We start from the raw sequence: 15,089 nt of genomic DNA on the forward strand, positions 1-15,089 counted from the left end.
GTTTGAAATTTTTGGAGGAAGGAGGTGTTCTAGAGAGAGTTTCTTAAGAGATTTTGAAGGAAATGAGGTGGTGAGAAGGTGTGTTGGTCGAAAATAAGAAGAGAAGGGGAGGAATGGAATTTTTTCATGATGGATAATGAGTTTCTTGATACATGTGATTTACCTAGTTATTTGCTAGATAATAATGTGCTGTGATCATCTTATTTCATCATCCATTCATTGTTTTTATTATTATTATCATTATATATATATATATATATATATATATATGTTGGGCAGAAAGGGAGAAGGAAAAGAAGTGAATTGGGCCTTAAATGTTCGATTCCGATTATATGTGGCCCAATTTAATGGTTTTCAGACCATTTGGCATTTAGGGTAGTTCACGGCCCAAATGTTATAAAAGAATGGGTTTTATGGTCCATTAGGGTTAATTGGATCAATTATGGCCCAAAAGGCCCATTAGGGTAAACCAATTTACTTTAGACTCATTATGGCCCAAAAATGTTAAGTTTCATGAAAATGGGTCAAATTAGAGCCCATTTAAGAGTTATAACCCAAAATAGTCAAATTAGAGGCTTATGGGTCCATTAGCCCCAATAAGAAAATCCTAGTCCAAAATGGACTTATACCGGAATTTTGAGGGTTTCCAATCTGAAGTTGACTATTTGAAGAACTTTGCATTGAACTTATATCTTTCTTTTTATTTTTAGATGGAAGTTTGTTGTCATTGAATACACACAATTCATGTCACCAAATTAGGGTTACGAGTTTCACAATAGATGATGTTTACAAGAGCATAGAATTTCCTAGCAAAAATGCTAGTTGTGACAGATTCTTAGAGTATTGAGGACGGAGAGGCTTTATGAAAAATTCTCCAAGTGTGATTTCTGGTTACGAGAGGTCCAGTTTTTGGGACACCTCATTAATCAGAATGGGATATTGGTTGACCCGAACAAGATTGAGGCAGTCATGAGATGGGACGTACTGAGGTCGTCGTCTGAGATAACGGGTTTTGTAGGTTTGGCCGACTACTATCAGAGATTTTTGCAAGATTTCTATTCTGTAAGGGTCAAAGTTTTGTTTGTAATATGTCGAAATCTATAATGTTATTTTACAAGGCACTTTATGTCGAAACTTGATGTTTAGTCTTTGTAATTTTTGTAAGCTTTCACGTCTCCTATAAATAGGGAAATTACTTAGAGTTACATAAGAATCAATATCCCTCTTGTGTACTTTCTCTTTGCAAACATTGAAAACATAATATGAGCTAAAACCAGATTCTATTTACTTTCTGTGTTCATTTACTTGGTTACTCTGATATATTCTCGATTCATCACATCATCATGTTCCTCTCACCAGATTGACCTGGAAGGGTGTTACTTTTTCCTAGGGGCCCGAGCAGTAGGACTCATTCGAGACTCTTTTCCAGAGAGTGTGCGAAGCTCCAGTGTTAGCCCTTCCCAAGGGAGTGGAGGAATTTGTAGTTTACTGTGATGCATCTATATCAGGGATGGGTGCAATGCTGATGCAGAGGGGAAATATGATATCATATGCATCGAGGTAGTTGAAGCCTCATGAGACGAGGTATCCCACCCATGATTTGGGGGTGGGGGAGATGGTGTTCGTCCTCAAGATCTGGCTCCACTATCTGTATGGAGTTCGGTGTACCATATACAAGGACCATAAGATTCTGAAGTACCTCATGGATCATACCAAACTAAATATGAGATAGAGGAGGTGGTTGGATGTGGTGAATGACTATGACTTCAAGATCTTATATCATCCGGGCAAGGCTAATGTGGTAGCCGATGCCTTGAGTTGTAAAGCATCAAGTGCTCCGATCCGAGATGTGTGTATGAGGATGACGGTGATGACTCCAGTCTTATATACCATCTAAGAAGGCCAGGTAGAGTCCGTGAGACCGGAGAACTGCAAGAGGGAGTGAGTGATTGGATAGGTTTCCGAGTTTGAGATGGATAGTCGGACACTTATGACTTTTTGTGGGCGGATATGGGTACCATATATGGATGGATCTCAGTGTATACAGATGGAGAAGGCACATAGATCGAGGTTCTCGATCTACCCGGGGGTCACTAAGATGTATTTGGATCTGAAGAGGGATTACTAGTGGCTTTGTATGAAGAGAGATGTGGCAAGGGTTGTTGAATGGTGCTTGACCTGTCGTCAGGTTAAAATAGAGCACCAACGTCCACATGCCCTGTTGCAGCTTCTAGAGATTCCTCAGTGGATCTGGGAACGGATTTCCATGGATTTTATCACCAAATTAGCGATGACTGCATGAGGTGTAGACACAATATGGGTGATTATAGACCAGCTGACGAAGAGTGCTCACTTCCTTGCTATTAATGAGAAGTCTTCTATAGAGAAGTTGTTCGAGATCTACGTGCGAGAGGTGGTGGCATGACATGGAGTGCCAACATTGATAGTGTCAGATCAAGATGTGCGCTTTACTTCCAGGTTCTAGAAGACGTTTCATAAGGAGTTAAGTACTAGGTTGCACTTCAGTACCGCATACCACCCTGATGTGTGTAAAATTAACTAGTTTTAATCCTACTTTTAGTAGATAAATAAAGCACACAAAGGAAGTGAACCTGTCTTTTAGTGGTATAGTTGGATAAGTAGGGTGTCGAACTCAGGGAACGAAAATTAACCTAATAACTAATTTTAACTAAGCAAGTAATAAAAGTAAAAGGGTTTTCTCTCTAGTTTTACAAGACTAGAAACTTAAACACATCACTTAAGCACTTAATTAACTAAACAACTAAGAAAAATAACAAATTCACCAGATTTAATAAAGGGTTTGTGTTTAGGTCCAACCAATTCACTCCTATGGTTATTTATATGACAAATCAATTGTTATTGGTTACCAACTATAATGGTTAGGTTCATGTTCATTACTCCTAACCCTTAGACAATTAATCAATTCAAGCAGTGGCCAATTGTTTAAACTAATTAATTCCCTAGTTCAATTATTTGGATTAAATAAGATTTGTAATTGGTTAATCAAGTTGGGTGTTTCAGTTAACCTCTTGTTTATTGGGTTCTCAAACAAGCTCACACATTAATTTACCCATTCTCTAATTAATCATAGTTTCATATTCATTATCCCTAGGCATATGATAAAGTGTTCACATAAACATATGAGGTTAACAACTAAGAGATGTTCATGCAGCTTAATTGTCTTCCAATTAACAGAAAATAGTTGTGGTTAATGCATAAGGTTCTTTAACAAACTTAATTTAATAAGATCACCAATAAACAATCAATCAAAAAGTAATGATTAAACCATAAGAGTAACTTGGTCTTCCCCAACAGAAACAAAACGAATTTAGTTCATACTCACAGTAAAAACAAACTCAAAAACAAATTCAGCTAGGCTAGACATGCTTAATTCCTAAGATTATGTGGAATGTATAACCTAAATTGCCTTGATTCTTCAAAGGATCGAAGGTTAGGGTTTCTCAGCTCTCCAAAGGGTTCTTTTTTCGCAGATACAGCTCCCAAAACGCCAAAAGTTCTTTCCATTCAGATAAGGGTTCGGTATTTATAATTATCACCAGATAGGGGGTAGTTGGCGAGTAGAACACCCAACTCGCCAAGTAGATGCATGAAATCTGTGATTTGCCAGGAGTCTTGACTTATCTTCTGGAATATTATTGGGTACTCTCCGAGTAGCCTCGAGGAGTCGCCAAGTTAGTGTGTTTTTGTTCCTCATTCTTCATTCTTTGGTCTCTAATTGCTTCTCCTTATTCCCTTTTACTTCCAAGTATGTCTTTTGGACTGAAAACAAAATTTAAGCATTATTAAGTACCTTTTGTCCACATTATGCACATAATTAGCTAAAAATGAATAAAAATGTATGCTAAACATATGACTAATTATGCAAATATCAAAATACCCCACACTTAACTTTTGCTTTACCCCAAGCAAAACCGAATTTTAACACATTAGAACCACGTATGACAACTCCAATCTAACCCAGCCATTATGCCAAGACCGCAAAGCATGCATTTGTGTCTAAAATTTTCCTAAATACCCCCATACTCCAAATACTCACAATCCTCATAAACATTCGCCCACTTACCCCGAACTATGCTCATTTTATGCATCCCTCCGAATCACCTCAAGGTATTTTTGGTTGAGCAACCCAAGCATACATCATCTAGACAATTACAATTTATGATACCACTATGGAGCTCTTTGGAATTCTTCATTTCTTTGACATTTGATCTTTAATTTCTTTGAATTCACCACCTTGTTGTTTGATTTTTGGTATCTTCAGCTTTTTGAATTTCTTCGGAATTTTCGATCTTCTAATTTCATAGTTAACTTTGATGCTCCAAAAATTCTTCAAACTTTTCTTGTAACTCTCTCTCTCTCTCTCTCTCTCTCTCTCTCTTTCTCTCTCTCTCTCTCTCTTTACATGTAACTCACTTTTTTTCACTCAAAACCCTACATGCTTAAGCAGGGGCACTCAACTTCAACCTATTGGTTAGCGATAATAATTTTCCTGGATACATTTCTGGTACACGATGCTAAACATATTGCATCCTTCAGGCTGAGTGAGGTCACGGTTTTGTCCCATAATTTCACTGGAATAAGGAAGCCACAAATGCACTATAACGTATATAGGCTCAACTAAACATTTGGGTTTTCATGCAATCATCAACACAATTCTAACATGGAATCCTAATTGCTTTTTACCAACATTTTCTAAATTAATTCCTAAGTAATATTTTTGGTATGCAAGAGTTGAATTGTTTTTAAAATTGGCCTAAATTAGGATATTAGAATTCTAAATTTACTAATATGTGACCAACCCCTTACCCCGCACTTATTTTATGCAATGCCCTCATTGCATATCATGCAAAAATAAAAATATGAAATATAGAGAGAATTAGAATAGACTCCCCTGGGGTAGCAGTCGCTAGGTTGATATCTCTTATCTTCACTCCATCTTCAACTAACTTTCGACATGGAAACAGCTCATCCATGTCTTGGGTGTCAAAATCTCGTATGGTAGACATGCAAATAACTCAAAAATGTAGGACAAAGCTCCTAGAAACCTCCAGTAATAAATCTTCACGAAAAATGGAATAGTACTACAATGAAAGTGCTCAAAACAACTCTGGAACTCGAAAAATGTTGATCTACTCGGCGATTAGTATCGTGTACTCGGCGAGTTTGAGCTTAACTTGAAGTTATATCGCGTAATTACCCATGCACTCGCCGAGTAGGAGTTGTGTACTCGACGAGTAGGCGCTGTATTGACAAAAAAATTGTCCAACTTGTCTTCTTCTCGATTAAGGTTTTGAATTGGGACAATTCATTGAATCTTCCTTTAAACACTTCAGCATCTCTTCATCACTCCCAACTCTAACGAAATCAACCTTAATGACAAAACTTCGCACCCTTATTTGAACATTCCTCACTTCCTCACTTGAACCTTGATGCTTAAAACTTCTATATGCATCCTAACCTTCCAATCCTGAAAAATATGCAACCAAAAGTGAAAGCAATAAAAGTCCTAAAAGAAACAAAATCATCCAAGTTCAACATTTGTTCAAATCAAACACCATAAATAAAAAAAACACAAAACATAAAATCTTCAATCTTCTTCCTCCATGTTAGCTCCTTCAGCTACACTTCCTCCTTCATTGCCTCTCCTCATCCTTTCCTCCCAATTCATAATGTAGGGATAACCGGGTCTGGGTCTCGGGGCGATATTCATTTATTGGAAGAGATATTCAAATGATTGATAATTATAATTGACCCCTCTTCCAATATCATCCAAGTATCGTCGGTACTCAACTTGGTTCCACCCATCATTCTCTTCCTCCACCGTAATAACCGGTGGGTCTTCTCATTCCCGCTCACTTCGTTGCCTCACCCGTCGTCCCGACTCCTTGGGGATAACCGGCTCATCCGCATGTGGAATAGAATAAGAATCTCCAAACTTCTACACAATCCTTGCCCTCCTATATAATGTAGTGTTGAATAGAGGGGGAGAAATGACCGTCAGCACCCTTGCCTCTTGCAAATCCAATACCCCAAATGATCTTGCAAGCCTTGTCACAAACATCCCTCCATTGATCTTGGAGGTCACCTTCTCTTTAACAGCCCTTCCGCAAGATATTTGGCTATGTAGTAGGGGAGGTTGCAGAAAACATCGAGAGTAATAATCCTCCAAAGATAGAAGATGTCAAGGGTCGGGACCTTGTCATCGTCATTCCGCATATTAATCGTGCTGATGACGAAATGATGAATGAGACGGTGGATCGGTGAACGAATGTGGCCCTCATGTGCGGTAGATGGGATGTATACCCGGTTGGCAATAGTACTCCACCAGGTAGAAGCAACCACTGCTTCGGGGAGATCTTTGTGGCAATTCTCCATGAAAGCTTCAAAGTCTTCATTTAACATAGTACTTTGCTCATAGATGCCAATCCTCCATGAAAACTCAACCATGCTGCATTGTCGCAGCTCCCCACCAAGAGAAGAAGAAATTACATTGGGATTATAATACTCACTACCACCCCTGAATGAGATGGTAGCAAAGAATTCCCAACATAATTTAGCGAAGACCTGTTCTTGAATTTTGAATAATTGTAACCAACCATCACATATGATGGTAGAATCCCCCACATTGCATTCTTTCACCAAATATGGTGTCAACTCCTCTTCCAACCCAACCTTCTTCAGCCAATCCCAGTCCACTGCATTAGGTAAGTGGATCTCTTTCTGCTTCAAAGCTTCTAATTTGTTTTTGGCGTGGGCTTGAGATGATTTAGAGGTGATTTGTCGAAAAGAGAGCCATGGGATGTCCCCTTGGCTTCCCCCTCTTGAAATTTGACCTCTTCTGGACATGGTACCTGCAGAATAACATTAAGAAAGCACAAACAAACAACACCCAACAATTAAAATCGAACAAAACAGATTTGTATAGCATCCTACTCGCCGAGTTCATGAACTACTCGGCGAGTAGGATGAACATCGGGACCAGATTGATGTCGTATATATATATATATATATATATATATATATATATATATATATATATATATATATATATATATATATATATATATATGTCATCCGAAACACCCAATTTTGCATATGGGTTTGCTGTACTAAGTCCAACAACCACTAATCCAAAAGAAATTTATCCTAAAACCTCCTAATTCATAGTAAAATCAAAACCCTAGAAATTGAGGAAACCCCCAAATCCAAATTTTAGACAAAATAAGGGCGAAGAAGTGATAAAGCTTTAACCTTTGATAAGTATTAAGTGTAAAAATCATACCTTTACTCTTGAAAGTTGAAGATTCAACAAAAATTGAAGGAATGGATTGAGAGTGGCTGTGCACGACGAGTGTATGGGTAAAATGAGTGAAACCCCTTTTTTTACAGATGAAAAGTCGTCTGTGTAAGTTGTCTACTCGCCGATTAGATCTGCCTATTCGCGATTTTGTGGGTATTTTGATAAGTACTCGCCGAGTACACAATACTACTCGGCGACTAAAGCTTGCAGTTTGACAAAAATTGAATTTTTTCTTATTTTTAAACCACCACCCCACACTCTAAGCATTGCTTGACCTCAAGCAATAATTTAGAACATATTTTAAGAGGATGAATGAAACAGACCCAAAAAATTTAAAAAGAAAATAAAGGAAAAAGAAATGCAAACTCTAAACTTGGGTTGCCTCCCGGAAGAGCTTCTTTTTAAGGAGTCATTAGCTGGACTCCTCCCATTCCACGTTGCTGCAATTCCTTCCAGCAACAACAACTTTTCCATGCCTTCATTCCTTGGGACTCCTTCTTCATACCTTTTAACCCTATGTCCATTGAGCTTGAAAGGGGTACCATCTTTTGATAATAACTCTATAGCACCATGTGGAAACACCTTCTTCACTAGAAAAGGACCATCCCATCTTGACTTGAATTTGCTTGAGAAGAGTTTTAGTCTTGAATTAAAGAGCAACACCATTTGCTCTTCATGAAATTCTTTATTTTCCTTGATCCTCTTGTCATGCCAACTCTTGGTTTTCTCTTTATAGATTAAAGAACTAGTGTAAGCATCATTCTTAAGTTCCTCAATAGCATTCATTTGCATTAACCGGTTGTTCTTGAGCTCCGCTATGTTGAAGTTGCACATTTTTAAAGCCCAAAAAGCTTTATGCTCGATCTCCACCGGTAAATGACATTGCTTTCCATAAACTAGCCTATATGGTGTAGTACCAATAGGTGTTTTGAAAGCTGTACGAAAGGCCCAAAGTGCATCATCTAGCTTATTCGACCATTCTTTCCGATTGCTCCCCACCGATCTTTCCAAGATTCTCTTTAAAGCTCTATTTATCACTTCGGGTTGTCTACTAGTTTGTGGATGGTAAGATGTAGAAAATTTATGGGTTAACCCATATTTCCTTAGCACCTTCTCTAGTTGATCATTGGCAAAATGAGTGCCTTGGTCACTTATAAGGGCTTTCGGGACTCCAAATCTTGAAGATAGCTTCTTTAAAAAGCACACCACCACCCGACCGTCATTAGTTGGCAAAGCTTGTGCCTCTGCCCACGTGGATACATAATCCACCGCCACTAATATGTAATTGTTACCTTTGGACATGGGAAATGGTCCCAAAAAATCGATCCCTAACACATCAAATACTTCGCACACTTGAATACTATGTTGTGGCATTTCATTTCGAGATGAAATGTTTCCCGCTCTTTGACATGCATCACATTCTTTGACAAATTGGGCTGCATCTTTAAAAATTGTGTGCCAGTAAAACCCAATGTCAAAGATCTTCTTAGCAGTGTAATGTGCTCCATGATGTCCACCTGTGGACCCGCTATGACAATGCTCAAAAATTTTCCGGCTTTCATTCCCGAACACGCATCTTCATATGATTCCATCCGCGCAGCTTCGGAAAAGATATGGTTCATCCCAAAAGTAATACTTTATTTCGGAAAAGAATTTCTTCTTTTGTTGGCTGGTAAGATCTTTTAGGATGTATTTTCTAGCTAAGTAATTAGCTATATTTGCGAACCATGGTTCTTCTCCGAAGGTCACCATAATGTACTTGTACGGAAAGTCATCTCCAACTCTATCTTCTTGCAATTGCGGGTTTTCAAGCCTTGACAAGTGGTCAGCTGCTACATTCTCCATTCCCTTTTTGTCGCGTATCTCTATGTCAAACTCTTGAAGAAGTAGAACTCATCGTATCAATCTTGGCTTGGCATCCTGTTTGGCAAACAAATACTTGATAGTAGAGTGGTCAGTAAAAACAGTTGTTTTAGATAAAACTAAATAAGGCCGTACACTACAGCTAATAATTTCTTTTCCATGGTGGTGTAATTCTCTTAGGCCAGATTTAAAGTTTTACTAGCATAATAAATGGGTCGAAAGTGCTTATCAACCCTTTGACCAAGGACAACTCCTAATGCAAAGTCACTAGCATCACACATTATTTCAAATGGTAAATCCCAATTTGGAGCAATAATGATTGGGGCATTAGTTAATTTTTCCTATAAGAATTCAAATGCCTCTAAACACTCTTTAGTAAAATTAAATGGTGCATCCTTTAAGAGCAATTGTGTTAGAGGTCTAGTTATTTTAGAAAAATCTTTTATAAAACGCCGGTAAAAACCCGCGTGACCTAGAAAACTTCTAATGCCCTTCACATTAGTTGGTGGGGGTAATTTGTCGATGGTGTCAATCTTTGCCCGATCCACTTCAAATCCTAATTTGGAAACCTTGTGGCCTAAAACTATACCCTCCTTGACTATAAAGTGAGATTTCTCCCAATTGAGGACTAAGTCAGTTTTTTTCACACCTAGCAAGCATTAAGTCAAGATTTGTGAGACAATCATGGAAGGAAGATCCAAAAACAAAAAAATAGTCCATAAAAACTTCCATGAAGTTTTCCACCATATCGTGGAATATGGCTGTCATACACCTTTGAAATGTTGTGGGTGCATTGCATAGCCCAAAGGGCATGCACTGATAAGCAAAAGTCCCACTTGGGCAAATGTGGTATTTTCTTGGTCCATTGGGTCTATGGGTATTTGGAAATAACTCGAAAATCCATCTAGAAAGCAATAATAACTATGGCCCGATAATCTTTCTAACATTTGATCAATAAAAGGTAAGGGGAAATGGTCTTTACGAGTGGCATCGTTTAGCTTTCGGTAATCGATGCACACTCTCCAACCGGTTACCGTTTGTGTCAGAATAAGCTCATTCTTTTCGTTGGTTATGACCGTCATCCCTCCTTTCTTGGGCACCACTTGAACCGGACTCACCCACAGACTGTCGGAAATGGAATATATAATCCCCACATCTAAAAGCTTGACCACTTCTTGCATATTTGGGTTTAATCGTCTTTGGTGCTGTACAACCGACTTTGCTCCTTCTTCCAGATTAATCTTGTGAGAACAATAAGAGGGGCTTATTCGCTTGATGTCGGTAATGCTCCATGCTATGGCCGACTTTCGCTTCTTCAAGACTTGAACTAGTTCTTTCTTTTTCAAATTTGGAAAGGTTAGAGGCTATGATAACTGGCTTTTGATGGCCATCTTCAAGGAAAGCATACTCCAAATGTTCTAGTAATGTTTTGAGCTTGGTTTTTGGGTTTTGTTGGTTGTACTCGCCGAGTGCATGTAAGGGACCCGGCGAGTTGGCAGCTGAATTCACGAATTCCATTTTCTCTATGCATGGACTTAGCGAGTAGCTCGGCCCTACTCGGCGAGTTGAACTGTCAGATTGTTTCATCAATTCTTCAAACTCAATTTCTTCCAGCAGCCTGTCGATCTCCATTAATTCTTTTTCAGCATCAAATTCTTCATCAAAAATTGTGGACTTGTTGGGATCTTCACTTTTTCATTGCTCGATTAATTCATCAAGCATGTCAATTGAGAATGCCATGTCATCACTATTCCTTGCATACATTATAGCTTGATCAACCCCAAAAGTGACTGTATCATCTCCTACCCGTAAAGTAAGCTTCGAGTCCCTCGTGTCTACTATAGCACTTGGAGTGTTGAGGAAAGGTCTTCTGAGGATGATTGGGACTTGAGGATCCGCCTCCATATATAGAATTATGAAATCCGTGGGAAATACAAACTTGTCCACCTTGACCAGTAAGTCTTCACATATGCCTCTTGGAAAAGTGACTATCTTGTTTGGCAAGTGAATCGCCATACGAATTGGCCTTGGTTCCAAGAGATCCAGCTTCTTGAAGAATGAATATGGCATGATGTTTACACTTGCTCCCGAATCGGCCAAAGCATGAATGGTAGCCAAGTTACCAAATTGGCAAGTCAAAGTCAAGCTCCCCGGGTCACCCTTCTTCTTTGGTAGCTTATTTAGCATGGCAGCTGAGCAGTTTTCATTAAGAACTACCCTTTTCACTTCCTCCATCTTCCTTCTATTCGTGAGAAGTTCTTTAAGGAATTTTGCATATTTTGGCATTTGTGCGACAACTTCGATGAAGTGTATGTTGATTTGAAGAGCTTTGATATGATCAAGAAACTTATGGTACTCCTCTTCATGCTTCTCTCTTTTAGCTCGGGCTGGGTATGGAAATGGAGGCTGATAGGGCTTTTCAGAACTATGCCTTGTCGGGTTTGGCAGTGGACTCATCGAGTCCATATTCTGGACTCGGCGAGTAGGCTCTGTTCCATGAAGATTTTGATTTTGGTCTTGAATTTCTGCATCCTCCTTCTGCAATTCTTCGGGTGCTTCATTCTGAATAGGGGCCAGAGGAGTGATTTTTTTCCAACTTCTTGTTGTGACTATATTTATGTGCACGCCTCGTGGGTTATTTTCGGTTTTACTAGGAAGTTCGCCCGGTGATATTTGGTTGATTTGGTGAGCAAGTTGCCCTAGCTGTGTTTCTATGTTGTGGATAGATGCTTGCTGGTTTCTAAGCATGATTCTTGTTTCTTGAATTGCAGCATCATGATCACTATGTCTCTTTTCTGAAGCAGCTACAAATTTGGTAAGCATCTCTTCCAAACTTGGTTTTCTTTCTTGTGCCGGCTCCTCCTTTTGGTAAAAACCTCTTCCTTTATGCATGTACTTCTCCTCCTTAGCCTTCTTGTAATATTCATAAGGGAGGCACTCTTTCTTTGGTTTTTGCCAATCTTCATCATATCGGTCCCCACTTGAGTAACATACTTGCACCTTTTTGTTTCCATTTTCATCCAAGTCGCGGTCTCTAGTAAGATGAGGTCCATTACAATTTTCACAACCCACCCGAATAGCATGGATCGTTTGATCCATTTTATCCATCCTCCTATCCATGGTTTTTAGCATAGCCATGACCACGGACAAGTCTTCAGTAGCTGCATATGCGTCTCCCCTAGTAACATCATTTCTTGGATTATGGTATTCTCTAGAATGCTTAGAGAATTCTTCAATCAATTCCTTGATCACCGGGGGTGGCTTCTTTGTGAGCGGGCCTTGCGAGTCAAGTAACTGCCTGGTTGTGACATTGACTCCATCATAGAAGATGGAGACTTCTTGTTAGCTATTAAGGTCATGGTGCGGGCAATTTCTTTGTAGGATCTTGTACCTCTCCCAAGCTTCATATAGCGACTCTCTAGCTTGTTATTCAAAGTTAGCAATGGCCTTCTTCAACTTGGCTATTTTGGAAGGTGGGCAAAAGTGATCAATAAATTCTTCTTTCATCTTGGCCCATGTGGTGACTGACCTGGGGGGAAGTGACTTGAGCCAGTCTTTTGCAGCACCATTGAATGTCACTGGAAGCATGCGAAGTACATCATTGACTTCATCCAAATGCTTGTAGGCATCTTCATGGTCTTTTCCATAGAAAGGAATTTCCTTTAGCTAAGCGAGTATGTGTCCCTTTAGCTCGAACGTAGTAGTAGCGGGAATTGCGGGTTGCACAAGTCCCGAGCCAGTGTCATCGCGGATCCTCTTCTTCCACTATCCCATGGGAATTTCATCAATGTTAGCCATGGTAAGAGCTAACTCGTCGCCGGAATCGGAGTCGTGCCCGTATGTAGGTTCTTCTTCCTCCTCGGTGTCGTACTCGGTGTCTTCCTTGATCGGGTCTTCGCTTGCTAAATATGTGCTGGATGCACCTGCTTTTCTACTCTTTTTCTTCCCAAAAATAGTCTTCAAGTTGGACAAATGAGACTTCTTAGGTGTATTCGAGCTCTCCACGTCCTTTCCTCTGTTCTTTCTCAATGCGGATTCCGGATCTTCAAACGGAGGTACCAGCGGAGTGTTTGATCCTCTGGTCATGAAAGTCCTGAAATAAAACAAGATAAAAACGTAAAAAGAACAAAAAAATGCAACTAAAAAAAATTAAATGAAAAATAATACTCTACTTGCCGAGTAGGTGCAAAGGCACTCGGCGAGTAGCAGTTCAATTTAAAAAAAAAAAAACTAAGCCAAAAATAAAAACTAAAACAGATGCTAAAACCTAACTACTAACTATTAAACTACAATAAATTAACTTTGTGCCAGTAAACTCACACAAAGGATCGAAAAAAATAGGAATTAGATTAATTTTTTTTGAACTGCTCCCCGGCAACGGCGCCAAAAACTTGATGTGTGTAAAACGAACTAGTTTTAATCCTACTTTTAGTTAATAAATTAAGCACACAAAGGCAGTGAACCTGACTTTTAGTGGTATAGTTGGATAAGTAGGGTGTCGAACTCAGGGAACGGAAATTAATCTAATAACTAATTTTAGCTAAGCAAGTAATAAAAGTAAAAGGGTTTTCTCTCTAGTTTTACAAGACTAGAAACTTAAACACATCACTTAAGCACTTAATTAACTAAACAACTAAGAAAAATAACAAATTCACCAAATTTAATAAAGTGTTTATGTTTAAGTCCAACCAATTCACTCCTATGGTTATTTATATGATAAATCAAATGTTATTGGTTACCAACTATAATGGTTAGGTTCATGTTCATTATTCCTAACCCTTAGACAATTAATCAATTCAAGCAGTGGCCAATTGTTTAAACTAATTAATTCCCTAGTTCAATTATTTGGATTAAATAAGATTTGTAATTGGTTAATCAAGTTGGGTGTTTCAATTAATCTCTTGTTTGTTGGTTTCTCAAACAAGCTCACACATTAATTTACCCATTCTCTAATTAATCCTAGTTTCATGTTCATTATTCCTAGGCATATGATAAAGTGTTCACATAAACATATGAGGTTAACAACTAAGAGATGTTCATGCAGCTTAATTGTCTTCCAATTAACAGAAAATAGTTGTGGTTAATGCATAAGGTTCTTTAACAAACTTAATTTAATAAGATCACCAATAAACAATCAATCAAAAAGCAATGATTAAACCATAGGAGTAACTTGATCTTCCCCAACAGAAACAAATTGAATTTAGTTCATAATCACAGTAAAAACAAACTCAAAAACAAATTCAACTAGGCTAGACATGCTTAATTCCTAAGATTAAGTGGAATGTATAACCTAAATTGCCTTGATTCTTCAAAGGATCGAAGGTTAGGGTTTCTCAGCTCTCCAAAGGGTTCTTTTTTCGCAGATGCAGCTCCCAAAACGCCAAAAGTTCTTTCCATTCGGATAAGGGTTCGGTATTTATAATTATCACCAAACAGGGTGTACTCGGCGAGTAAAACTCCCAACTTGCCGATTAGATGCATGAAATCCGTCTATTTCCAGGAGTCTTGACTTATCTTCTGGAATATTCTTGGTTACTCGCTGAGTTAGTGTGTTTTTGTTCCTCATTCATTATTCTTTGGTCTCTAATTGCTTCTCCTTATTCCCTTTTATTTCCAAGCATGTCTTTTGGACTGAAAACAAATTTTAAGCATTATTAAGTACCTTTTGTCCACATTATGCACATAATTAGCTAAAAATGAATAAAAATGTATGCTAAACATATGACTAATTATGAAAATATCACACCCATAGACTGATGGGCAGAGCGAGCAGATAATCCAGACGCTCAAGGACATGGTGTGTATATGTGTTATGGACTTCTGTCTAAGTTGGGATTCTTATTTGCCCATGGCTGAGTTTTCATACAACAAAGGCCATCATTCC

General features: G+C 38.6%; 1 protein-coding gene and 1 non-coding gene across 2 annotated transcripts; one reads left to right on the forward strand and one right to left on the reverse strand.

Annotated features, from left to right (window-relative positions):
• Positions 1 to 10,900: 10,900 nt before the first annotated feature.
• LOC145016810 (uncharacterized) lies at positions 10,901 to 12,028 on the reverse strand. Its single transcript, XM_078975010.1, has one exon. The coding sequence runs from the start codon at positions 12,026 to 12,028 to the stop codon at positions 10,901 to 10,903; it is 1,128 nt and encodes a 375-aa protein (XP_078831136.1).
• A 529-nt stretch (positions 12,029 to 12,557) lies between these two features.
• LOC145018856 (small nucleolar RNA R71) lies at positions 12,558 to 12,664 on the forward strand. Its single transcript, XR_013667217.1, has one exon. It is a non-coding gene; the product is annotated as a small nucleolar RNA R71 (small nucleolar RNA).
• The last annotated feature ends 2,425 nt before the right edge of the window (positions 12,665 to 15,089 follow it).

Source organism: Lactuca saligna, chromosome 9 (genome assembly GCF_052625555.1).
Source record: "Lactuca saligna cultivar CGN05327 chromosome 9, ASM5262555v1, whole genome shotgun sequence".
NCBI lineage: Eukaryota > Viridiplantae > Streptophyta > Magnoliopsida > Asterales > Asteraceae > Lactuca > Lactuca saligna.